This window comes from Centruroides sculpturatus, unplaced genomic scaffold (genome assembly GCF_000671375.1).
Source record: "Centruroides sculpturatus isolate CEXI.00-Female unplaced genomic scaffold, Cexi_2.0 scaffold1722, whole genome shotgun sequence".
NCBI lineage: Eukaryota > Metazoa > Arthropoda > Arachnida > Scorpiones > Buthidae > Centruroides > Centruroides sculpturatus.
The window spans coordinates 2,967-30,493 of record NW_019385876.1 but is presented as its reverse complement, the minus strand read 5'-3'; the positions used below and the strand labels follow the sequence as shown (position 1 = coordinate 30,493).

Sequence of the window (27,527 nt, the reverse complement as noted above, 5' to 3'; positions counted from 1 at the left end):
TCCGAAAGTCAATCATCCGAAAGAATTCCAGTCGGCAAATTTAAATTTTCGCCAGTGCTGTGGCGCTTCAATCTTTGGCTATGTCTTGGGCTACTCAAATATTTTACGTTTTTGATACTAAATTAACATCTGAAGTATAATTTTTTATTGTTTTTATATTTTTCAATATATTTACTTTGTCTATACAAAATAAAAAAATAATTTTTAACGATACAATAGTCTTTGTTAGACTTAACATCGACGAAAATTCAACACGAAGCGACACGCAACGGAGAAAAATTTCAACATCGGATACGTTAAACTATTTTTTCGTACATAAATCAGTTATCCGAAATATCAGTTATACGAACAACCCCAGTCCCCAATTGATTCGGAAAATCGACGCTCTACTGTATTGTGATTTGCAAGCCATGCCTCATTTTGGCAGTATGATAACTTTGCACCATCCTATCAGAAAATTTAGGTTCTGCAGTTTTTCCAGGTATGATAGAAGGATTTCTTGAAAGATCCACTGATATTTTTCTGCATTTACTGTTTCATTGATAAGATGCAGTGCTGAAGTTTTGAGCAATCATGCAACTTTATACCATAATGCTTATTACAACTTGCTTGTTATAATTAAGATACTTGGAATGAAAATATTTTTTGATTTCCTTCTTTCTGTTGCTTTTAATGCAAACCTCAAACTTTGCTTCATTGCAAAAACAATGCTGTTCCATAATTTGATGTTCTTTTGCCTACTTTAGTTGAATGAAAAATTTGAAGCTTAGTTAACAGGTTTTCCTTTAGTCTAAAAAGAAAAATTACATGTTAGCACATAACTGCTACATTCTCATGTTACTTAAAACAACAGTACAATATGTTATCTAAAGTTTTTTTTCACTTAATAATAAAAGTGCAAATGCTTGCATAAATATGCTCAATAAATTATGTTAGGCTTTAACAGAGCAAAATAAATTTTTTTTTTTGTAATTTTTTTTTAGTTATACTATTTTTAAAATAAAATTCTGTTAATAATTGAGATATCCAACATATTGTCTGCCGTCTGCTTGGGCCATTCTTATTAAGTGTATATTTTTTAGTTTTGAGATTCTCTAAAACATTCCACACTTCTGCTGCTCTCTTTTGGACTTTTATTTTATGTTTCTCTGAATTCTTTAGTTTTTAAACTCATTCATATTACGTCTTTTTTTCTGCAATAAATCATCATCTTTCTTCACCTAATTCTCTTTTTACAGTTTTCTTTTGTGGTTACCTGATTACCTCACAGTAATGATTAATAAAAAGATATGCAAGCCTATAGTTTGTCAATTCACTTTTTTCTATATAGTAAAAAGTCTAATTTACAAATAAACAACACCAGAGTAAAAATTGCATAAATTTTCATTAACATTTACTATTAGTGTTTTTGATGTAGGTACATTACTCAATAAAATAGATATAAAAACTTACAAATAGCATTAATTATTATTTTAATATTAAGTTTTTTTCTCAGATTTTGCAGATCTTTTTCCTGGTAGAGAGATAGAAAAAGAAAAACTGACTGTAATTACATTATGTCAAAAGACGAGACATGATATGAGTACCTGGAGTGAAGAGATAGAATTAGAAAGAGAAGAATTAATTGGTTATGTGAGTAAATTATTTGTAATATAATATGATAAAGTATAATGTGTATATAAAAGTCTTAATCAAAAAGATCTTCCAAAAAGAATGCTACTATTACTGTAATTATGTTAAATATTACCTGAAAAGTATGAAATGTGCACCAATTGATAGATTAACTGTTTGAGTTTCAATCTCCTTTTGGTTAGTGTATATTGCATACTTCTCTGGTAAAAATTAATATAATTACAATAATTGAAAATGGTAGCATTCTTTTTAGAAGATCCTGTATAAATCTGGCTATATATATATAATTATAAAGATGTACAGACAATAATTATTTTAGTGAATTAATTTTAGTAGATAATGGAACAAAAATTTATTTAATTTTTAAATGTTTTTATAAAAATGTCTGATAAAACAGAATTTTCCTAAATCACCAGCTTTAAAATAAATTATATATTTACTTTTTAGTTTATAAAAGCTGCAGAAGATATATGTGCAAAACTGAATGAAGTCGGATATTGGGCAGATTTTATTGATCCTTCAAGTGGAAGACCTGTATGTGTAATTTAAGTTAAAATTGCCATCATTTATTTTTATTTATTCCTTATGCTAAGTTTTAACCTTCTTTTAATATATTTTACAGTACTTAGGACCATACACAAATGCAACTATGTTCGAGACTGACGAAAGATACAGACATTTCGGATTCGTTATCGAAGATCTCGGTTGTTGCAAAGTATTATCACATCATCTGTGGGGCACTCATGCATTTGTTGGTTCTCTCTTTACCAATGCACCTCTAAATAGTCCAGAAATTCAAGAAATTATAGAAAAACATAAATCTAGGAAGATTTATCCTTAAAATTGTTGAGGGTTAATTTTCTAAAAATGGCATTGTACAATTCTGTAAGTTTCAGAAATCCAAAAAATTATTACATTATCAGTTTTTGTTTTGTAAATAAATGAAAAAATGACACACTACTTTTATGTAATAAAATTTGGTACCAGTTTTTAGAAGTTATATAAAAATTTTATTTTTTGAAAATTTTTGTTTCTTATGAGTAAATGAAACACACACAGTTTTAAAATTAATCTATTTTCACTTTTTAATATGTTATTTATATAAATGTATCGGAATATGCTTGATATTGAATTTATATAAATAATATATTGAAGTTTTTATAGTAAAGGATTGTGGAATTAAATGTTAACTTTTTGATATTTGTTAATGACATTACCTAGGTACTGTGCTCTCCTATTTGTATGTATTAAATGCCATTTTTTTGTGTGATAAAATTGTTTGTTTCATTTTTTTGTTTTAATATTAACAATATTTTAAAGTGGAAGAACATGCAACTGATCTGATTCTTTTCTGTTTTTATGTAAAATTTATTTTTTCATTTATTAAAAATGTTATCAAAACCAATACCCATTAAGTATTTCTGTAAATATATACTTTGGTTAAAAAAAGTGTAAGCTACTTCTTCTAATGATATAAGTAATACAAATTGTTACATGGTCTAAAATTAGTACTCTATTTTAAATTAGTGTAATTATGTTAATTATGAAAGAAGTATCAATATAGTAAGATGGGAAATGAAACTGACAAACTGCATTCAGACATCTTATTATCTACTACTAGAAGTGTCTTAAATGAAAATGGTGACATCACAACAGAGAAGCTCTTTGAAAAGTCGGAATCACTTGTCTTTGTGCAACATGAACAATTCTATACAGCCACAGAATTGACTGTCAAGGAGTGACAACAGATATACTGTGGTGATCATAGGAAGAATTTGAGTATCAGTTGGATGTGTGACATGAAATGCATGCATTGAGAAATTGTAATGGGCAAGTCTGAAACTTGGACTGTTTTCCAATGTTTTAATGTATACTAAAACATTCCTGGACAATAATTAATATAATTTAAAATGGTAGCATTCTTTTTGGAAGAACCTGTATTTGTCAGGTGACTAATGAAACTAGTGCATGCACAAGTGCACACTGGCAATCTATCTATCTAAATATCTTATTAATTTCTTGCAGATCAAGGATCCACTAATAAAATGAAAAATTTGACAATTACAGTTGACCCTCCTATAACACTGTTGATTATTCCATTTTATGTGAATTCCTTGTTGTACGAGTTACTTAGATTTTACAAATACGTGTGCTGGGCTGTGAACAGCTCGCGTATTTGTAAAATCTAAGTGACTCGTACAACATGGAATTCATATAAAATGGAATAAGCAACAGTGTTATAGGGGGTCGACTGTATATTATTTCACTAATCTATAAACAAAATATAATCTGTGTGTCTGTAATGCTTAACATTATTTGCAGATTTAGGATGTTAGTATAACGAAATTGTGAAGGTAATTTGTTGTAATTAAATTTCATTACACTGAAACAGTCAAAATGACAATTTTGAAAAAGTTCTGTTCTTTAAATTAATAATGAAACTTTTTTTAACCTTGATAGTAAGGACTCTGATCAAATTTAGTACTGTGCATGTACTAGACCCAAATTTTACTTACAAATTCTATTTGTAATTTGCTATAGTTAAAAATATTTGCTATAGTTTCTTATACAATTTTGAAACTTTTCCATCTTTTTAATCTGCTTTGTGGGCATCAAGAAAATCTTTAATTGTGCTCATTATGGGTTTGATCAGAACCAGTGAGGAATGAGACCCAATGTATATTTGAGCCAATTCATGCAAATATACAAACCCAGAACCACCAGAGTGGCAGGTCGAACCTTTACTGCCAGAACTATTTCATGTCTGACAAATTTTGTAACAAACATTCTGTCTTGAACAAACCAGCAGCTGCCTGTAATCAGTTTTCAGAATAGTCATTTAATTAGGAAATTTTCTATTGTACTGTCTTTGGGAATTTATGGAAAGATTTTGATTACACACAGTGTATTGGAATGACATGACCCAATCTGGCATGAATTTTCATTGTATCATAACTGCAGAAGACATTTACAGATTGTTTTAAAGATTTTCTTTTGTGAAAGGTTTCTAGTGATATTTGTTAAATCCCTCATTAATTTGTTGTTTCATTATATTGGCATTTGTTATAATGATATATAGTAAAATAGTGAAATTTTCATAATTACAATTACTTCATTGCTTGCTTTGCTACCCTATTGTTTCAATTGGGATTCCAAATCTTAAGAAAGTAATTTGTTTTGTATAATCAATTAAATAACACAGTTTAGAAATAGAGCAATTTTGTGTAATTGAGGCATTATCAACTGTTTAATTCTAAATGTGTTTGATTTAAAGTTTAGAACATTTGAAAAAAATGAGTATCAAACAAAATTTTTGAGATTAAATTAACACCTTTGAATTTAATTTCAAATTTACAAAATAATCATCTGTAATTTATTATATCTGTAAAGTTATGTAATTTATTATACCAGTCGACCCCCCTATAACACTGTTGATTATTCCGTTTTATATGAATTCCATGTTGTACAAGTCACTTAGATTTTACAAATACGTGCGCCAGGCTGTGAATGGCTCACGTATTTGTAAAATCTAAGTGATCCGTACAACATGGAATTCATATAAAATGGAATAATCAACAGTGTTATAGGGGGGGTCGACTGTATACTGTAATTCCAAATTTCATTTAAAAAAATTAACTTTTTAATGATACAAGAATATATTCAAAATTAAATTGAATATGTCTGTCAAAAAGTAAGATTTACTGTGTAGTGAATGCAAGATCTTTTAATTTTAAATCAGAAAAATGATAACCTTTTGGATCATAAATGAAAATTTTTCTGTAAAGTCTCAATTGCTCAGATATAAAACAGAACAGTAATTGGTGTTAATTAATGATGGCCCTCGAGACCAGAGCTGTGGAGTCTGAGTCAGGAAAAATGTGTCAAATCCAACTTTAGCATTTTAAATTTAATCTAGCTTTTTTTTTTATTTAAATGAAAGAAAATTTATTTTATATTTAATAATTTTTTAAAATGTTTTTATATTTTGTAATTGATCAAAGTATATACAGTAAGAACCTACTTAACGCGGGTGATGCATTCCTAGACGACAAAGCACTAAACAAAACAGCATTAAATGAGGTTATTTTAAAGTTATTTTTATAGTAATTTGTATAATAATATATGTTAAATAACACAAACATATGCACACAAATGTAAAAGTTCATTTTTTGTGATGAAGGTCCTGACTTTACTGAAATTCTTGTTCTTTTGCAATAAAGTTGTGAAGTTTCAATTGTTGCTTTTTTCTTTCCTTAAGCAAATGTCGGTATCAGAAGATCGCATCCAAAACGCCTTGTCTTGCTTTTGCACTCTTTTCAAAATCTGGATCATTTGCTACAATTTGATCAACGATTTTGGGAAACTTTTACTACGTTTTGAAATCTGTATAGAAATTTTTTGGGTTCTTCATTTTCAGAATCTCTATTTTCCAGTTCCACATGAATTCTGTGTTCTGCTAGTTCTCGAAGGCCGTCGTTGTTAAGGCTCTCACCAGAAACCTGCTGTAACTCCTCAATATCTTGCTCATCTATATATCCTAGTCCTGCTATATTGATTAGGTTGAATGTGGTCAAACTAACGATACAGTGATGGGCTCTTCTCGTTGAGAATTCTTGGATACCTTCAGCCAAACTTCTTCCACACTTCATTCGTGCATTTATCAGTTAATTCTTGCCAAGCGAAGTTGATATTTNTTGTAGTATTTGTGTTTAGTAGTTAAATTATTTTGACCCAATTGAATTTGAATATTTTTGATTCATTCCTTTATTATCTCTGCTCTAAATAAGTACTCTATTTTTCTGAATGAGCCAGGCTAATTGATCAGAATATACATTTTTCTTTTCTGAACAAGGGACTGAAGTAGCTAGATTGCACACTTTTTAGTTGGACTAACTTTTCTGGAAAGGTGAAATTAAAGTGCAAAAGCTGTAGAATAAAGATATATAGATGTAGAATTTTATCGCTCCCCTTTTTTCCTCTTATTAAATATTTGTTAAAAGTTAACTTTTTTATACAAATAAATATTAATGTAAGTTAAATATTAAAAATACTAACTATAAAAGTATTTGGGTAAATGCCTGGGGCTCCTTTCAGAGTAGGGTAACCCCCTATGAGTGCCTTTGCTTCCCATAAAATGACTTGGTATTTAATTTTGCTGGAGTTGGAGTCAGCTAATTAAAATTATCAGGAGTGTTTTTTTACTGACTCTGCAGCCTTGCTTGAGACTACCCGTAAGGGATGATGTCAACTGATAATGACTAACAATTATTATGCAATTTCGGCCTTAATGAAAGTTACATTGTGCAGATATGTGCAATATCTGCACAATGTAACTTTATGGCAATATTTCACAACATTGTAAAGAAAATTTAACATATCATTGTTAAATTTTCTTTACAAATCTGAAAACAAAATTTATTTAATCAGGTACACACAAATATGTCAGTTTAAAAAATTTGTTGAGAAGAATGATGTATTTTCTTAAATCAGTTGAATATTCTGACAAAACCATACTTATTAGCACAAGTAAATATCATTTGAATAAATTGACAAGAGCATCTTTCAAAGTAGGAGCCATATAGTGGTGGATTATCACAGGTGCAAGCAGCACCTGTTTGGGGCCTCTGAAAGTTAGCAGCTTGAAAAAAAGAGACATTCTGCAAACCTTAGGCACAGGCGGATAACATCACCATCAAGACAACTTTTACTACACAGTTTACAACAAATTTTCACTATGTAATAACTGAGATATTTTCTCATGAAATATTATTTAAAGTAATATTTAAAATTCTGTGTTTACATATCTACTAGCCAATCAAATAAGTGCAGTTGAGCTCTTAAAAACTCATTCATTTACATAGTTGCAGTTTGCAACTACTTGCATTTGGTATGGTTGGTGTTTAGGTGTTTTTTTTTGCACAGGAAATACTATAATAATAATTTATCGTGATTAGTGGTTATTACAATCAACTGCAAGGACTCATTAAAAACAGTAAAATCTGCTTTAGTTGATTATTAGAATCATACCATCAAATTTCAAATGGATGAATCAGTATTTTACTTTCATAGCTATTATATATAACAGAGGGAAAGTATGGCAAACAGTCAAAAAATGGACTCATAACCTCGAAATGTCAAGAAATGCAAAACGTCCTAAGTTCAATGTTTTTGAGTATGCCACAATTTTGTTCACCTACTTTGTAGTTTAATAACTCCATGAAATAATTATTCAATAATTAATCATCTGCCTTTGTTGTTGAAAATTTCTGAAATTTTGCAGGGAGATTTTTGTATTAGGGGTATTGATGCTATTAAATTTTGGTGGTTAAAGGTCACTGGTATGGGGAGATAGATAGGGGTCATATGTCAAGTGGGATTGAATTTAAATAATTATTAGAATTTACAATTTTTATTTTTTATAAAACTCATCATATGATTATAACACTTATGTGTTGTGGCATTACAGGAGTGGAGTCTTGGAGAATGAACTTGTCTGCTAGCACTTTCAATAGTATACAACTACCATCTTTAGGCGATCTATTGAATTCAGGTGTATATGATAGACACCTGAATTTGATAGTGGTACAACAGTGATTTTAAAAATGCACATACAGTGGGTGATCAGTTAACGAACATAACTTGTTTCAAGATCATGTTCACTATCTGAATTGTTCGTTAAGTGATTATCAATTTACCATAGGTTTTTGTGGGAATTTGATTAATTCATTCTGGAGACCCCAAAAAATAAATTAAAAATTATATACTTTATTACTACGTTTATTTACATGTAATAAACTAAAAGCGATCTCTCCATTTTTTCATGGATGGCACATCCTTGTTTCTCAGATGTGATTTTTGTTACTCCTTTATCTGCTTGAGCCTTTTTGACTATCTTTCTTAGCTAAGATTGTATCTACTGTAGACCTATTGAAGTCATCTGCTTACAATATCAGACATCTTCTGCCCACTCTCTACCTTGGCTGTTATCTCTTGCTTAGTTTCTATAGTGAACACAGTTCTTGACACTCCACTCTTTCTAGGCCCCATAATATCAGTTTTTTTTAAATAAAAAGTTCAGAAAAGCACTTATAAAAATTCAGAGAACAGAAATTAACTAGTGCAAAAAAAGTTATGTATACAACTGTGAAAGTCTCGTTCCACAAACCATGTATAGATCCCATTAAAATATAGTTTTACAAATCTTAAACGCAACATCGCTTCTTCTTGTTTCTTCTGTGAGGTGTTTGTTGTCTGAACATAAAAATCTTTTGCAAAAGTGTTCATTGTCCAATTTGTTCATGAACCGATAACCCACTGTATTTAAAATCATTACATGTCAAAGCATTTTTGAAAGCACTAAAAAATGCATAGAAAATTGTGGAAATGACAACAAATGCAATTTTTTTTATAAACAAATAATCCTATAAGACAAGCAAACCACCATACAAATAACAATAAATTTCATTACAAACATTTAATGAAATTGATGAACATTTTTTGCCAACTTCAGGTCAAATATCATAAACATATAGAATTCCCTGAAGCTAGCTTATTAATGAGGTGAGAAGCTTTCATCCTTTCCATTAAACATTTGTGCTGGAATTTGTTAATGTTGTCGTCTTGTCTTATATCTTCCAGTTTATGAAAAGATTACTTTTCATAAACAAATAATCTTTATAATAATAGTTTTTTTTTAAACAACAATTTGGTGGTCACTGATGAAAATAGGTGATCACCGACTTTCAAAATACAACATATGAACTAAAATTTATTATTCATATATTGCACTGAGCTATCTATACAAGAAGCATTTCATCTGGATTCATTAAAATAAAATATTGTGTCAAACTGTCTCATTATCATTAATCCTTTCAAATATATTTCATATATGGCATTGATTAAACTCATTTATTAAGTTTGCATCTTCCAATGATTTATTTGTATTGATGATTATAAATAAAATGGCATGATGATGAATAAAATAGTATCTTATAACAACACAAGGAAAACAAAAATCCAAAATTAAGCAAAAGCATCAACTTATGATATAATTTAATAAAAAGAAATATGTACAAATTTGTGAACAGTTTTATTTTCAATAAACTATGACACCATTTTTAATAGATCTTAATCAAAACATGGAAAAATTTGATTTTAAAACAAATGATTCAAGTTATAAAATGTACAAATTTTATAAAGTATAATTCATTAGTGCATCTCAGCACAAATAGTTAAATATTAATGTTTTCTGACAGATCAGTGGATTTCATAATACATTAAAATATTTGAAATCTTCAGGGAAAGTAAATTTAAAATTTTAAATATAATTTTTAATTTTCAGAACAGTTTTAAATTGTACTAAAAAAAAAAATTCATATTATATAAGGTAATTACATATTTACATTTTTATGATATGGAGTTAATTTATTGTCTTCTCATTTACATCATCTCTTAAATTTATAGGATTAAATTTGGCTCCCTTCAAATATCTTTTGTGATGTTTAAAATCATTGAACTAGATAACTCGTAAGACAGCAGAAATGGACTATTTTATCATGAAATGACACTTACATAAATCAGTGTATGGGCACTCTTAAAACAAAGAATAAATTGCTTTCCAAAAACTGTTCATTGTTTTGTACATCTAAACATTTTCCTTTCTAAATTGACAAAATTTGATCTAAAAAAGTTTCACCAATTTTTATGAAGCCAGATTAAACCTTTCAGTAAAAAATATATAACTCCTAAAGAATATATAGCAATTTCTCGTTGTTGTCTTTGTTGATTATCTTGTTCAATTGTTAATACTCTTCGACTGAGGTGTTTTACTTGGCGACGAAGCAGTGCCAATTCTTCTTCAGGTGAATGTGGAGTTATTTCTGTACTATTTGTTCCCTGTGGACTACAAATTGGCTTTATTACATATTTTTATAAATTCAACAAAATATGTCAAGCATGCAAAATTAATACTTATTTTATAACAAATACTTTTGCATAAATCTGTTATATACAATTATTGAAATTATTATATAATTATGTTTAGCATCATGAAATTGAAGAAATAACAATGATTGTAAGATACATTACTTATTCAAAATTTAAAATAACACAAAAATTTTCTATTAACTTAGCCATCAATTTGTCTATAACTTTCATTTTGATTAAAATGCTTAAATAAATGAACACAATATATTTACTGTATTTGTGCTCTGAAGCATTATTTTTATGCTTCTTCATGCATAATGTATTTTCATATCAATGCTGTAGCATAATTTTTTTGAGCTTTGTTTTGACTGAAACAAGAGTTCAAGAGTTTTAGTTGAATTTAATATCCAAAACAATTATCAATGCACACAACTGAAATAACAGCAGGATGAATAGATATGATGAAGTTTGTTCACACAAATTCTCTACAATTGTCAAATTGAGATTTTTTGACAGCAGGTCTAAGGTGTCAATCACTGCAAGACACATCTTTATTTCAGACATTACAATATGAAAAAAATGTGCATCTTGAAATTGAGGAAGTACATCAAACATTTTTGCTTACATTTGTAGAATGTAGTTGTGAAAATGGAACAAGTAAATAAATTTATTAAAAATGTAATCTTTCTCTAATAAATTTTAAAATCAATTTTACAGAATAAAGATAAAAACAGTAAATATACATTATTTTTAGCATATTTATCACAAATAATTTTAAAATGCAAGTCAGATTTGTGGTCAAATCTCAACATTAAAATGAGATTCTTTTCCTACTTTTGTCTCAGTACCAAAATGTATATAAATAAATCTAATAGTTCTAGGTAAGACTAATTTTCAGTTATCTAAGTGTCATTTGCTGAGTAATGCCAGGCAAATCACAGTTTGCATAGTATTACACAGTTTACTTCTAATAATGACTGCTTCTATTATTACCTATTATAAGATGTCATTATTAGAAAATGAAAGTTTTAACTGTTTCTTACAAACACTGTATTGTATTATTACCACTAATTAAATCTGTGTTTTTTATATACAGATATCCTTCATATAACATGGTAGTTAGGTTCCAAAAAAAGTGGTATTATGTGAATCCGTGCTATACGAAACAACGGGCTAATGCAAAACTAGGGTTATGTTCCAAAAGTTAACAAAAGTATATTATTCTTTTTCATTACCAAGAGCAATATGTTCATTAAAGCAATCAATAATTTATTTCCAATAATTAATTAACTAACAATCACAAAGTACTGTATGACGTGTCAATATTAATTTTTGTTAAACAAGGGCATTTTCTTTTTACAAAGTATCATCGTTTTCTGAGCTTTTTTGTTGATCTTGATCAGAAATATCAGCAACATCTTCACCTTTTTTGTTTTTATCATAATTTTTTTATGGATGACAAAACTAAAATATGTTATTAATTGAAAATTTATTCTAGAGGGTTGTATTTGTTCAGTTGAGTACCGAGTGATTTTTTCCCATAATGTGTGTTCGAATATCAAATGGTTTGAGTTGGTAACTGTTTGAATACCGAGATACCGCTGTATTTCGTTTGTCATTTTTATGAATGGTTTAATCATTCATAAAAATTAAATAAAAAAAAAAAGGTTTAATAACACTTACCTAAAAAATGTTTAAATAAACTTTACTAGATACAAAGATTAATCTATAAAAAGAAAACACAGTGACAGTCTTAAGGGCTAAAATCTGAAAGAAACAACAATGATACCTGGTTGATAGGAAAGATAGTAGAATTTTTTCTTCCTTGTCCTATCAGTTTTCATTAAAGTAAACCTGATTAAAATGCACAAAACAAATTGAAAATTTCAATATTCTAAAATCCAAGGGCAAATTTGAGCCTGCTTATTTGAATAAAAAAAAAAAATCAAAAAACGGAATTTACACTTAAAAATTGTGAAATTTTGTATGGAAGATTTCCCCAACTTTCAAACCATGTTAGAGTGAAACAGTGTTGTATAAGTGCAGTGTTATAGGGATAACTGTACTTTTTGGCTTTTTTAATTTTTAAATCAATTTCTATAATATTAAACAAATGTTAATCATATGACAGTATTCTTAGTGGCTTAGAAAATACATAACAGTTGTGTTAATTAATTTCAATCAAAATTTCTATTTTCAAATATTATTTCAACTTGAATTTTATCACAGTCAATTTTTCTGCATTTTTTGCCCATTTTGGGCCTGGTATTCAGCCAGACCCACAATGGACAGTAGGATAGTCAGGAATGGGACCAGATATATCCAGTGTGGATCACCCATGAAGAATTCCTGGGGTTTTTCAATCTGTCCAGATTCATTGCTGGGTTCCCTGAGCAGTAGACTGACACCTTAAGCATTCTTCCATCTAACCATCTATAATGATTGTTAGCAAGTCTATTTACCTGCTTTCTTGATTTTAATAAAAGTTTATATTCTTCAACTTACTTAATTTTTACTTTGTTTATTATAGGTCTAGGCCTTATTTTATTTTAAAACAAACTTTAGTTTTATAGTTGCATTATGCATGAGGAAGTTTTAATGAACAGAAACAACTACAGGGGTTGTACTGCATAGTGTCAAAGTCATCACCTGGCGAAATTTTTATTAAAGTGGCAATAAAATCCTAGTCTGCTTGTTTCGACATTCAACATGAAATTACATCACAAATCACACTTCAGGAAAAACAGCAAAATGTCAAGTTTCCATACAACAGGAGTCCCATGCACCAAACATCTAGCAATTTCATGATATCACAAGGCAAGTTCGGGAAGAAAAGTAGGAAGTGACATCAAGAACCAAAAGTAATTTTGGGCAATGCCACCCAGCATTTCCAGATTGGGATTTATCATCAACTGACAGAAATTTTAGGAAACTTTTTGAGATGACTTTTTTCAGTAGACTAAAACAAAAATTTTGACATGACAGAACCTATGAAATACTGTTTAAACATTGTGATCAAATGTGTTATTTGAAATTATTCATTAAAATATTATTCTAAACTGATTCCTATTGATAACAAGGAGAGAGCCAGATGAAATTTTAGTTTAGATTTGTTTCTTTTTATGTGTAACATTATAATTTTATTATTTTACTGCATCATTAGCATTATTATTAGTATTATTATTCCTTATGTTTAAAGATTATAAAACAAGAGCTTAAAAATTGTGATGTCATTTCCTGTTTAGCAAAAACAAGCCTCTGTAGATTTAACTATTTAGATCATTAAATAAAACTTATTTCTTCACATTTATTTTCACATATTTTACATACTGTGTCCTCACAAACAAATAGGCTTTGGATGTTACTGCGCATGGACAAAGACGACAAGTAATATAAGAAGACAGTAGCAAGTCACAGCATTTTATTTTTTTAATTGTTAATACTATGGATAATTTTCATGATGTGCTAATGTTTGTTACACTCTGAATGTCACAATACCACCATATCTAAAAATAAATACCTAGGAAATTTTATTTAATAATGTAAGAGTTAAATTTACAGAGGCTCGTTTTCCATTAACAAGAAATGACATCACAATTTTTAATCTTGTGTTTTACATGCTTTAAATGTGAATAATAATAAAAGTAATAATAATGCTAATAAGTAATAATATGGTAAAATAATGTTACACGTAAAAAAGTAAACTAAAATTTCGAAGGAGTGAACCTACATCAGCTAGGTTTAGTGCTTAGTGTCTTATTCGCTCGGCTATTACCACTCTTGGATTTGAAATTTCCAAAGACTTATGAGCTAAACACTAAATTTTTAGAGGCTCATTTTTTGGAAACACTTGAAAAATGGGTTCTATTATTTGGACAAGGAGCCATTTGTGTTTAAGATTATATGCTCACCAAGTTTTGTTCTAATCAGAGACCCAAACATCTGGCCCTCTCCTTGTGACAGCTGAACATGTTACTTTTGCTTTCCAGATGCCAAATTGATAAGGTTATCAGCACCTGCTTTAATTCACAAGTAAAACTGGTGGCAATAAATAATTTGAAGTGACAAAAAAAATTAAAAACTGATGAAATAGTGGCAATATTTTAAAAATTTTTCAGAGTGACCCCTGCAACTAAGCTTTCGTCATTATTAGAAAATGAAAGTTTTAACTGTTTCTTACAAACACTGTATTGTATTATTACCACTAATTAAATCTGTGTTTTTTATATACAGATATCCTTCATATAACATGGTAGTTAGGTTNTGTTCGATTATGTTATCAACTCAATTTCATATTTATTTTCACATTTTCACTTCGCGGTCCTCTCTCTTCTTTTTCAGTTATTAGAGAGGTTGCAGCCGACGTTTTCAACGTGAAAACGTGTACGTCGGACGTTCAGCGCTGCTTTCCTGTAAGCCTAGACGTAAGACAATGGCGTTTGGAACGTCAGTGGAATTATGCTCGACGTTCCAAACGCCATTGTCAAACTTGTAAGCTTACAGGAAGTCGGCGCTGAACGTCCGACGAACACGTTTTCGCGTTTAAAACTTCGGCCGCAACTTTTCTATTTACAGGTGTAGGTCATATCATTGTTATCCACATTTGATATCATCACTTATAACATACTGCCATGACGCTCATGTCTGTCCGCTACAACTGTCAAGAATTAACGCGATTGAAGAATTGTAGTGACAGCGGGCCAATAGAGAGCAGGGTGCGCGATCCTTGCCATATAATGCGATTTGCGCACCAATTTTCGTACGTGCGTTGATCAAGCCGAATAGTTTGGCCCAATATTTGGCTATTTGGCCACACTCCTGGCCGAATATTCGGTATTCGGCCGAATATGCTATTCGTTACATCACTAATTTTAATATGACTTTATGTGATTTAAACGTTTTTCTAGTAATATTACGACTTCAATATTTGTAGTAGACAGATGTAAAGTCGAATAAAATGACTTAAACTTGATTTTTATTTTTCCATATACATTTTTGACAAACGACATATAATCGGGAACGACGTAACTCGAAACGATGTAAGTCGAGGTATTACTGTAATTGAAATAAATAAACTAATTAAACAGTAAAGACACATTGCAAAAATTCATACATAAAGTCAGCTTCTTCCTTAAATTCTAATTTTCAATAAAAAAATACGTAATTGTATACAGCAAGAAAAATGTTGCAAATTACTTACTATCAATAAAAGGTCGGTAAACTTTATGAGTAGTATATGAAATCAGTACAAAAGTTAGTTCCAATTGAAGTATCATATCGAAGATTTATCTATGAAAATACATAAAAACCATAAACAATCGTGCAATTATTTGTAACATATAAAATAAATATATAAATAATAAACACCATTAAGCCCAATGAGTATAATTCGACTAATTAAATGATTAATATAAAGTAATTTGTCACTAGAGGTGAACGTTAGGCACCATATGTTACTAAATTAATAACTATAATTTTTAATAAATTAATTAGCCCAATCTTTCAAGGCAATTGTTGGTAATTAATATAAAATAATTATTTTTGTGGCGTAATACACCACAAATATAAAACAGGACACGGTTTCAAAAAAAAAAAAAAAAGACAAAATCTTGTTAACAGGTACGTACATCCCAAGTTGAGTAATAGAACAAAAAGTATACTAGTATAGAGTATAATAAAAATCACACGAAGTCAAGTCTGGTGAATAAGAAGAGTGGGAAACCACAGCTATTTTATTTTAGAAACTGTTGAATAGAGATAGCTGTGTTGTCATGATGCAATAACTAGTTCTGAGTTTACCAAAGATCTGGTCTTTTTCATTTGAATAAAATAAATATAATAATAAAATAAAACTGAATAAAAATTTTTATATGGATGCCATATAAAAATTTTTATTCAGTTTGACCTTGTGGAACAAATTCTCAAAGAATAATTCCCTCCCCTATCAAAAAAACCCCCCAAGAGCATGATTAAGACATTTGTCCATTTTTGAAACTCAATGAATTATCTCCAAAGGCTTCTATAAGCATTGTGTATAAGTCTGTTGCAGTCTTTCCAAGTTTGAAACAAAATTTCACTGTTCATTAAAAGAATTCATTTTGCAAAGCAATGAAAATTGCATATCGATGAAACACGGATCTAATCTAAATAGCAAGAAACAAAAACTATATATATGATAACAGCATGAAATTTGGCAGAAAGCTAAATAATGATGTCTATCACACATCTTAGTTTGTGCACATTCAGTACATGGCTGATTGTAGTGCTAAGTCACCAGTCCTGGAACTTTTTGACTGCACTTTGTATAATCAACCTAGTAGAATCACGACATCAACAACAAAGATGAGATTATAAGTGACCAGAATCATCTCTATCTCCAGAAGACAAGTTTCATTTCTTATTTTGATGTCATTCATCTCTGAAAGGAGAGATGAAAAATAAGAGACCAGAATATGACCCCAGATCTTGTCCTGTTGGACTACCATCTTTCAAAATATTTAAAGAACTATTTTGGCAGTAGATGTATGATTTTTATAATGAGGATATTAAAAACATATATATCATTATGAAAAATGTCTAAATGTTTATGGAGAGCATGAAGAAAAAAAATTAAGAATTCAAAAACTTTTTTTTTAATGAAAAAACAGTTCTTACTTTCTGAGCAACACACACACTTTGTCCACTACCATGTTATTTAACATATCCATCATAATTTTCACTAACGTCAAAATGTCCATAAAGTTTTGGACTTATTTTACAATTTTAGATACTGTTAGAAATAACAAAACAACTAAGAATTTTTTTGGAATTACTGTGGCAAACTTCTATGATTATTATAGTATAAGAATGATTTTGATGTTTCTGTATGACATTCATTTTGGCTTACATATCAGAAGTTTTTATACTGTATTTCATTTTTTAATGTTAAAATTATCTTGCTTTATTCCTGTTTTTACTACAACTAGCTTACCCATCGCGCATTGCTGTGATCTCAAAAGAAACGAAATTCAAGCAAACTTGTTATGATAAAAAATTTAGCCCACATACTCACAGAGATTGTTAGAAATGCGATATTCCCCATTTTTATATATTGTTTAATTGTTTATAATTTTGATTACTTAATTGCTCCTTCCTGTCTTCCTTGGCATGTTGTGAAATTTCTGATAGTTGGATAATAAACCGTTTTATTGTAATTTGTCTTTTTAAATTATTTTGAGTCGATATTAAAATTTGGAAAAGGGGATCCCTAGATCGGTAAAATAGGCGAATTTCCTCCTACNGTGCAGGAAGTAAAAGCATCCAGGCAACTCCTTAGATATCAATGAATGGCCATACAGCTTGGAGAGAACATTGCACTCATCTAAACTGCTCTATAATATGTTTCCTACATATGCCTAAACACTAATGCAACCAAATTGGTGGCATTAAACTAGGAAAAAATTTAGTAAAAATTAAAAAAAATAATTTTTAACGATACAATAGCCACGATTATTATTTTAAAAAGTTTACATTAGGCTTAACATCGACGAAAATTCAATGCGAAGTGACATGCAACAGAGAAAAATTTCAACATGGGATAGGTTAATGTATTTTTTCGTACATAATCGGTTATCTAAAAAATAAGTTATCTGAACAACCCCAGTCCCCAATTGATTCAGATAAACGACGCTCTACTGTATTAACAATATTCTATTATAAAATCTGTAATAAAATTTTTTAAAACAGTACAAGTCCTCACTTAACATTTTCATTTTCATTATCAAGGAAAGATACAAGTACAGTACATATGTACTGTACCATTATACATACATATAATTATTATTCTGGAATTTTCTTTATAAACAGCAAAACATTCTGAGATGGAAAATAAATGCTGGAGGTTGCAAACAGAATAACATTAACCAAATTATATCTTGTTTCTATTATTTAGCCTATGATAAAACTGGTTTTGTTACATTTCAGTTTTCCTTAACATTGCAATTTCCAAGAACCTATCAACAATGTTAGGCCAGGACTTGCTGTTTATTTGTATTCTACTTATAATTAAAAATTGAATGCATACAATAATTAAAGATTTGAGAAGCATCTCAAAACATTTTGTTTTTGAGTAAGTACAGATAATATCATTGGTCTTTTCAAATCATTTAGATAAAAACATTTTATCTATAAAACTTACCATTATATTATGCATATAGAAGTATTTAGGCAATTCAAAAATTATTATTTTTAATCAAGAAAATTTAAATACAAATTACCAAATCATAAGTTTCATTTTTTTAAAACCAAGAAAATTACAGAAAAATTAATGCTATACTTCTTCATATATAACAAAATTGTTAACACAAGTTGTAAATTCAAGAAATTAGTATTTATAAATATATTGCAAAATTTGCAGTGAAATAAGTTTATTTAATTATTTTCATTAATAATAATTATAAGACATAAATATAATGACATGCAAAAAAACTAACCTAGGAGGAAGTACAGATGATCTGCCACTTTTCCTAGAAGTGCCATAATCATTGCACATAATGTTTTAGCAAAAGACAACAATTTTAGAAAATCCAATTAGGACAGCAATTTGCCTTTTTGATTTGTCTTCTCTACTCTGACAGTACATTTGTTGTATTTCAGACTCACTAAGATTATAACTTTGTGTCACGTTGATTGAGCAGCTGTAATTGTCTGCAATACATCTAATCATAAATTTTTCAATCTTTTACCTTACTCTGTAATGTGCCTGACCCAGTATAATAAGTAATTTGCATAAAAGTTTTTTTTTCTAAAAGTGTTTTGATGTGATGATGATGTCTTATATTTATGAAAAAATGCTTTTGTTGCAGTCAACATAACTTTTGCTCTTGTACTTGCTTAAAACTATGAAATTTTCTGTATCATTATCCATCATATGATTATTATTTTTCAGGTAGCACAAAACCTTTTGCATGATCTGTATCTGTATTCTGTACATGGATTTCATTTACTAAAATAATCATCAATCATAAATTCAAGTAAAAGCATAATAAGAATGCAAAGAACAAAAAACATTTTCAAATTTCACAATACTTAACTGTGTTCAATGTTAAAAGTGAGATGAAATAATATTTTGTATTTATGAAAAAGTACAAAAGTTTTTTAATATTTTGATAAATTCTACATATATGAAACAGTAACTCTATACTGAATAAACAAAATTTACCTTTGATGTTCCTGATCAACAGGTACATCAGAATCTGTAAATAATCTCTTAGATTTTGTTTTAGATTCACCGGATTTCTCGACAACTGATGGATAGTGATGTTCATCTAAAGTAATAACATGAGGTGGTGTCGAAAGCTGAACACCAGGAAAAGGATTCAGCATTAAATTTGATTCCAAACGCAGTTCTGGGAGAGGTTCTCTTCCTCCTATGTGTTTATCACCACCTTAAAAATAATTTATAAAATGAATANTTAATTTATTTATATAATTTATAAATTAGTTTTTATTTAAGTTTGAAACTACATTTTAAAGTTGAGTCTTCGTATTTATGGAGTTTATATATTGACAATTCCTGCAAAAATCTATACTCTCATCCAATGTTCTTCTAATTTTTCATATTGCTGCACAGTGCTAAAATGCACCCAAACAAAAAATTTCAGACAAGAAATCCAATACATGTTCATATGAACTTTTTTGCTTAGAATCACTTGTACTATTATTTCCTGGAATATTGTATTCCTACCAAATCACCCTGTATACAGAAATTATTTGGATCATTACGAATGTTTTATGTAATGTCCTGCTGTTGGCTGTGTGTGCAGGAAGTAAAAGCATCCAGGCAACTCCTTAGATATCAATGAATGGCCATACAGCTTGGAGAGAACATTGCACTCATCTAAACTGCTCTATAATATGTTTCCTACATATGCCTAAACACTAATGCAACCAAATTGGTGGCATTAAACTAGGAAAAAATTTAGTAAAAATTAAAAAAAATAAAAATTACCTTTATCCTAGAAACATATTTATTAAAATTAAAAACATTTTTGATCAGTTTGACTGACCACCTTCAGTTACATTGAATACATAGCTTTCTATTTTTAAATGTATTCTTTTATTCGATGTAACTGAAGGTCAGTCAAACTGATCAAAAACATTTTATATTTTAATAAATACATTGCTGAGATTAAGAAGGTGATTTTTATTTATAGTAACTTATGCAACCATTTGCAATTAACAGAAATGTTTAAATTTATTTAAAAGGTTTTGTGTCTTATAATAATGAGTAACATTTTAGATCCATGTTTATGAAAATACTATTAAAAATTTTATTATATGGTTAAGAATAAGGTATGCACCAAAGAATTCACAATACATACACAATATACAAAGGCCATAAACTAACCTACTCATATAACCCACCATTACTCAGTAAATACAGTGAGCAGCAACCAAATTCAGTATATTCTACAAATACTATTGTAAAAACACAAATATGCAAATATGGAGACTCAACTATGGTTATACTTCTCTTAGTATATTGATTTTGTTATAAATTTAAAATATAAAAATGATAGTTTAAAATGTATATATAATGTTTAATAGTGTGGAGTTCATTTTCACAATTTGAAAACACGAATGTCCTACCTTGTATTTCCATTCAAATATACATAGAAAAAATTTGTGCCAAAAATCTACTCCATTGGTGAATATTTACTGTTAACTCAATGTCACTGAAGTTTTATAGGTTACAAAAAGTAAAGATGAGCATATCACAATCACAAGCTTCAACCACAATGTATCCATTTTAGTACAACAGTTTGTAAAACTGTAACTGGTCATCTCAATAAATAAACCATTAAATTAATCATATATTAGTTACATGACATTCCCACAAAATTAATTTCTGTCATGACTTGTGATCATTATTTTGCTGATACCATCAAGTCTTGCTGCAAATGTTTTTTCCTGTTTCTAGTTGAGGCTGACTCAGTGACTCATACTCTCAAAAGTAATTTACAGTTTGAAGGTGTGGATGTTTAGGAGCCAGTTCCACTTAACAAAAAGAGAAGAGAAGGCTACAGGATGTGTGTGTCTTTGCTGCATGTGTGTACTTGAAAGCATGGATTTCAGCTCCATTGGCAGCCAGTGCTCCTAACAAAGACTTTCATCTTCTGAAATCAATTCTTGAATACTTGGCAATCAACATGACAATATCAAAGGCAGCATCTCTCAAATTTTCTAAACACTTACGGTATTTGTCTCAAATTTGATTGCTTTAGCTTTTTTTGACAACTGTGTAAGTTCTGCTACAAAGAAGCTAATAATTACAGCAATTCAAAATGATGACAACACTGAACAGGGTCACACTAAGTGAATCAGTGTTGATCTGGACACATTCACAGAAAAAAAAATCTCAAGGACTTTATATTTGTGAAGTCACGGACTCTATTTAAATTAATGGAACTTTCAGATACATTTCTCACTGTAGATCCTGACCTGTGGAAAGATAAAGAGGACTACCAGAAGGCAGCAGAGTCAGTACATGCAATGAAAGTTGTTAACGACCATGCATTCTGGAATTCATGGTCGTTAACAACTTTCAGTGGCAATAACTCAAGGAATTCAGTGGCCTAATGACTCATGATGAATTTGTGAGGTCCCAGAAGGAAGTCAACATAGAGATCCAAATGGAGACTATTAATTGAGAAATTAAAAATCTCCTTTTTCAATTTGAAAGGGAGAAATTAAAGATCTTGATTAAACAATGGAAGTTTTTTAAAAATTATTTAAACAATAGAAAAGACTAAAGTCAAGGGAAACATGGATGGAGAAGAGTCATATTTAGTCGCGAAACTGACCTCTCCTGCACCCTCCAATCGGTTTTGAATTGTCACCAGGTAACAAGTCAGAACCAATGAAAAGGCAGCTTTAAGAGAAAAACTTTTAAAACTGCATGTTTCAAGGATGGAAAGTTCTTGGTTCATAGTGCTCCTCTCAGATTTTGTGCTTCTGTCCTTCAACAAGAAAAGCTTGTTCAACGTCCCAGGGTTCGTTTTCACTATCCAGTCCCCTCAAGATTCACACAGGTACACCTAGTCATCGGAGGTCATATCTGCAAGTTGTGCTGTGCACCCCAGGGCCATCTCTCCATATCACCTTGACTGGAAGAAACGAAACAATTGTCAGAACATTTGGACTTTTTGAATGGACTTGTTTCCCACCTTTGGATAGGCATTACACCTCATTATAAGAATAGTTGTAAGAAAATTTATGTGTTTATTAAACGGTTTTAAATGGTAAATCTGTCTCCACAAGTCTTTCCACGCCCACATGACTGTAATGACTGCTCGATTGTTGTGACACTTTCCATCCAATCAGCTAACCTCATAAATTATAACTTCAGTATTTGCTCAGATAATTCAGAGCTGAATTAATTCATTTAATTTTGTTGATACATTATCAGACTACAAACTATCAACAAATTTGTCTCAGTGATGAAAAAAGGGCATATAAATATTGCATATAAAAATACATGTAATATTGCAACTAAATTTTTCTGTATCTTTCCAATATCTGTGAAAAACAATTATCTTCTAAAATTAATTTTAGAATTTGCAACATGTATGTATTTCAGATGCATAATTTACAATATTTTAATCTAAAATACTTACCAGCAACAAGAATTCTTTCTGGAACATTCATAATTAATTTTTGTTGCTCAGATAATAAATGTGATCTTTCCGATAACTGTGCACTGTTTTCCCCAATCACACTAATTCTATCAGGTACTAGCATTTTAGAGCTAATTTCTCGTGTAAATTCTGGATCATAATGATCCCCTACACTGTTAAAATAATGAACTGGACTACTTTTATCAGACATTCTGAAAATATAAAAACAAATGTATAAATTTTCCAAGAATATTAAATAAAACTCATTATTGAGAATAAATAACATTTAATATAGTTCATCTGCAAATGGATGCGTAATGGACAATATTTAAAAAGAATCTTGTTTAATTGTTTTCGCAAAATGTCAAAATTGAAGATATTTTTATGTAACATTTAGCCAAATATTGCCAAAGATTTTTTGGACTAAAATTCATTTTTAGATCAGTTCAATAATTGATCAAAAGAAAAATGATGATTATCATTTATTTAAATTATTAAAATAAACATCTATGATTATCAAATATAATTAATTTTGATGATTAAATCAATATCAAATTTAAGTTGTAATTATTAAAACAAATAAAGATTGCAGCACTGCTCAACTTACCTTTAGGCCAAATTATTTAATAATTGATTTAAAATATAATAAAATTATAAATTAAAATTTCATTGATATTTGGTTAACCTAATTTATTTTGTCTAGGGCTGAAAATTCTGATACAAAAGAAATGTAATTTTCAATATACAGGGTGAGGCATAAGTTTCAATATACAGGGTGGGGCATTACTTATGCCCTTTTTAATTTCTATTAGTACTGCAAAAATTTATATGTTTTAATTTTATATGAAATTACTTTACATATATCTTATACTGTATCTTTTCTTTAAATGTTCAGAAATGGTTAAATCAAAATTTTGAGAGATGGATAGGACAACGAGGACATACCGAGTCACCATCATGATCAGCAGACCTACCACCAACAGACATTTTTTGTGGGGTGTATTGAACGATCAGGTTTACAGTCTCAAACCAAAAAACAATTCCTAAATTAAAACAAGTAACTGCATAGAAATTTTCTGTAATTACCATGGAAATGTGTCAAAGTTTATAAAAGTGTTGCTTGTAGAGTTCAGCATTGTATTGAATATGAAGGGGAACATTTTGAGCATGTCCATTAATATTAAATCATTATATTTTTGTTGTTGTATTTTTTGTTCTTGTATTTATGTAATTTTTGTTCAATAAAATTTAAAATTTTTAAAAATTTCTTAAGGGCATTACTTATACCCCACTCTGTATTTTAATCATAATTAATAAATTANTTATTGCACCGGTTGAGCGAAGAAATCAAGGAAAAACGTCCTCATTTGAAAAAGAAAAAGATCCTCTTCCATCAAGACAATGCACGGGTGCACACCTGTGCAGTTTCAATGGCCAAAATCACGGAATTAAAGTTTGAATTATTACCACATCCACCGTATTCACCGGATTTGGCCCCCAGTGACTTTTTTTTATTTCCAAATTTAAAAAAATGGCTTGGTGGACAACGATTCACATCAAACGAGATGGTCATTGCCCAAACAAATGCCTATTTTGAGGACCTTCTGAAATCTTACTTTTTAGATGGCTTAAAAAAGTTGGAGAAACGCTTGGAAAAGTGTATAGAGCTTAAAGGAGATTATGTTGAAAAATAAAAAAAAAATCTACCTAAAATAATTTGTTTTTCTATCTTTTTCTAAGGACTTATTGAATGACCCTCGTAGAACTTCAAACATCCAAAGGTTTTTGATGATGATGACTTTATTTGTTTAATTTATTGTTATAAATGCATTTTGGAATGATGTATATATGGAAGGACTCAAAAATAATGGGAAAAAACTCAGAAATAAATCATGTATTTATTTTAACAACTTCATATTTAACAACTTATTTTAACAACTTCAATCTCCTTCAAAATACTCTTCATTAGCCTCAATACACTTGTCCAAACATTTTTTTCCATTGTTCAAAACACTTAGAAAATTCCTGTTCCAAAATGCCTCTTAGCACCTCTGTCATTTCTGTTTTCACCTCTTCTACTGTCTGAAATGCTTCCTTTTGAGTTCCCTCTTCATCCTGACAAACAAAAAAAAATTGCAAGGTACAAAATCATGCAAATATGGGGGTGGAGAGGAAGGTCATGCCATTTCTTGTCAATAATAGATGCACAGAGAGCACCATGAGCGGGTGCATTGTTGTGATAAAAAACCAATCCCCATTTGCCATAAGTTCCTTCTTTTCGTTCTCACAGCATCACAAAATCTTTTGAGGACTTCCAGATAACAATGCCAATTGACTGTCTGACCCGGATAGATGAATTCAGAACGAACAATTCCTTTCACATCAAAAACAGATTAACATGGTTTTCACATTTGACTTCATTTGTCTTGCTTTTTTGGGATGAGGAGATCCTGATGTTTTCCACTGCATGGACTGATGTTTGGTTTCTGGATTGTAACCATAACACCACAATTCATCGCCAGTTATCACCTTAGAAAACAAGTCTGTATCATTTTCCAAATGTTCTTTCAAAGCCTGAGAAGCTACCAAATAATCAGCAGTCAACAAGCACAAAACAAATTTTGTGGAAACTCTTCTGATGCCAAGTTCTTGTGACAAAATTCACTGAATTGAACTCCATAAAATCCCAGACAAATCAATGAGTTCATCAATGGTTTGATGGCAAACTTTGTTGATGAGATTGCAAATTTTCTAAACATTGTCGTCAGTTTGAACATTGGATGGATGCCCAGACCTGAGTTGATCTTCAAGAGACATTTCTCCTTTTTGAAAGACAGAAAACTACTCATAAACCCTTGTTTTACTCATGGCATCTTGTTTGTAAGCACATTGAATCATTTCAACTGTTTCCGATCCACTTTTCCCTAACAGAAAACAAAATTTCACAGCAGTGCATTGCTCTTTAAAATCTGAAATCACGTTTTCAACAAAAACAGCTCTCACAAAAAAAAAAAAAAATTTGTTACAGGTCAACAAGTCTTGATATACCGACACCACTTTGCACACTGATTCTGTCTACTGACATCTAGCAGCGGATACACATACAATGAACCTCCTACCCTCTACAAAATTAGTCCCATTATTTTTGGGTCTCTCATGTAATTTTGTTTCCTCTTTTTTTATTAATTAACTTAAAAAAATAGTTTTGACAATTTTTGAATTCAAATACATCTGGGTTGTTAAAACAACATTCCTATATCTATAATGTTAAACAAACAATTTTAAATTTACTATTTCACACTATTGAAAATGTTGTACAGCTAATTTACCTAGGTAAAACACCCAGAAAAATATTTGACTTTCATTTCAAGTGCCATAATTTTTACTTGGTACAATATTTTTTTATACCTCTGATGTTTTTATTTAAATATAAATTGTTTTTTTGACAAATTTAATTAAATTAACTAATTAATTTTTTCACTACCTTTCTATTGGTTGCAAGCTATTTATGACTATTATTGCTTCTATAACAATTTGATCTTAAAACAGTGAATAGAAAAACAAGGAAAAAAATAAAATCAATATAAAAATTAACCGCAACAAACTAAAAGGGGGGAGAACTGCAAAACTAATTAATTATAGCTTCTAGCTCATTCATTGATTTAAGCTCTCATAGCACAATTGTAAGCATCAGTTCAAGATGACTGGTTTTTCCCAAATTTCATATTTTAAAATTCTACTATATACTTGAATTTACCAATATCAGTAGGAAATTAACTATTCTCATGGTAGCTGGAGAGAGAGAGAGAGAGACTATTTTTCAGACCAATTTATTACGTCATTTGTTGTTTTTGCATTATCAAATTGTTGTTTTTTTGTATTTTATTGTGCTTAACTTTTTTCTTTAAAATAATTAAATTTAAATCAATTTTTGATAATTAACTAATAAAAGAGGAATTCTTTTGGCTATTAAGATACAGAATGTTTGTTTATTTAGGTACTTGAGAGATTTTCAAAAGTAAATTTGTCATATCCATTTTCTTTTATTCTCACCATAAATTTTAGTACAACTTTTTATAGATAAATTTTAGATAAAAATATTCAGATACCCAGTGGTGTCTTTCTCATAAAAAAGAAAGATAGTATAACAATTGAAAAAAAAATCCAGCAAATAACTTTCCTAGCAACAACATTCAAAATTGTGTGGAGCACCATCTGTTATGATATTTTACTTTAAAAGTTTTTATATCATCATCATCGTAAAATAGCAAAAAGCTTAATTTCGAGGGTAGAGGAGAGTTTTGTAAAAAACTG

The 27,527-nt window shown here is 29.4% G+C and overlaps 2 protein-coding genes across 2 annotated transcripts in view; one reads left to right on the top strand and one right to left on the bottom strand.

Moving 5' to 3' along the window:
* Positions 1–2,633, top strand: part of LOC111642690 (methylmalonic aciduria and homocystinuria type D homolog, mitochondrial-like) — a 62,240-nt gene extending 59,607 nt beyond the window's left edge. The window contains exons 5-7 of the mRNA XM_023389069.1: positions 1,496–1,632; positions 2,080–2,166; positions 2,255–2,633. Coding sequence (XP_023244837.1) covers positions 1,496–1,632; positions 2,080–2,166; positions 2,255–2,473 — 443 coding nt within the window. The 3' untranslated portion in view covers positions 2,474–2,633. The remainder of the gene's footprint in view (positions 1–1,495; positions 1,633–2,079; positions 2,167–2,254) is intronic.
* A 7,319-nt stretch (positions 2,634–9,952) lies between these two features.
* LOC111642692 (transport and Golgi organization protein 11-like) lies at positions 9,953–23,427 on the bottom strand. Its single transcript, XM_023389070.1, has 3 exons — positions 23,214–23,427; positions 19,757–19,982; positions 9,953–10,534 (listed from the first exon to the last, which is right to left on the bottom strand). Exons 1-3 carry the CDS (start codon positions 23,422–23,424, stop codon positions 10,324–10,326), a joined length of 648 nt encoding a protein of 215 aa, XP_023244838.1. The 5' UTR covers positions 23,425–23,427; the 3' UTR covers positions 9,953–10,323.
* Between the last annotated feature and the right edge of the window lie 4,100 nt (positions 23,428–27,527).

What these genes read in the sequence shown, in the direction of transcription:
- LOC111642692 (XM_023389070.1), bottom strand. Translation starts at nt 23,424, where the DNA reads ATGTCTGATAAAAGTAGTCCAGTTCATTATTTTAACAGTGTAGGGGAT. An exon ending in AGAAAGAATTCTTGTTGCTG is followed by an intron (nt 19,983 to 23,213) that starts GTAAGTATTTTA and finishes ATTATTTTTAAG; the next exon opens with GTGGTGATAAACACATAGGA. An exon ending in GTTGATCAGGAACATCAAAG is followed by an intron (nt 10,535 to 19,756) that starts GTAAATTTTGTT and finishes GCCAATTTGTAG; the next exon opens with TCCACAGGGAACAAATAGTA.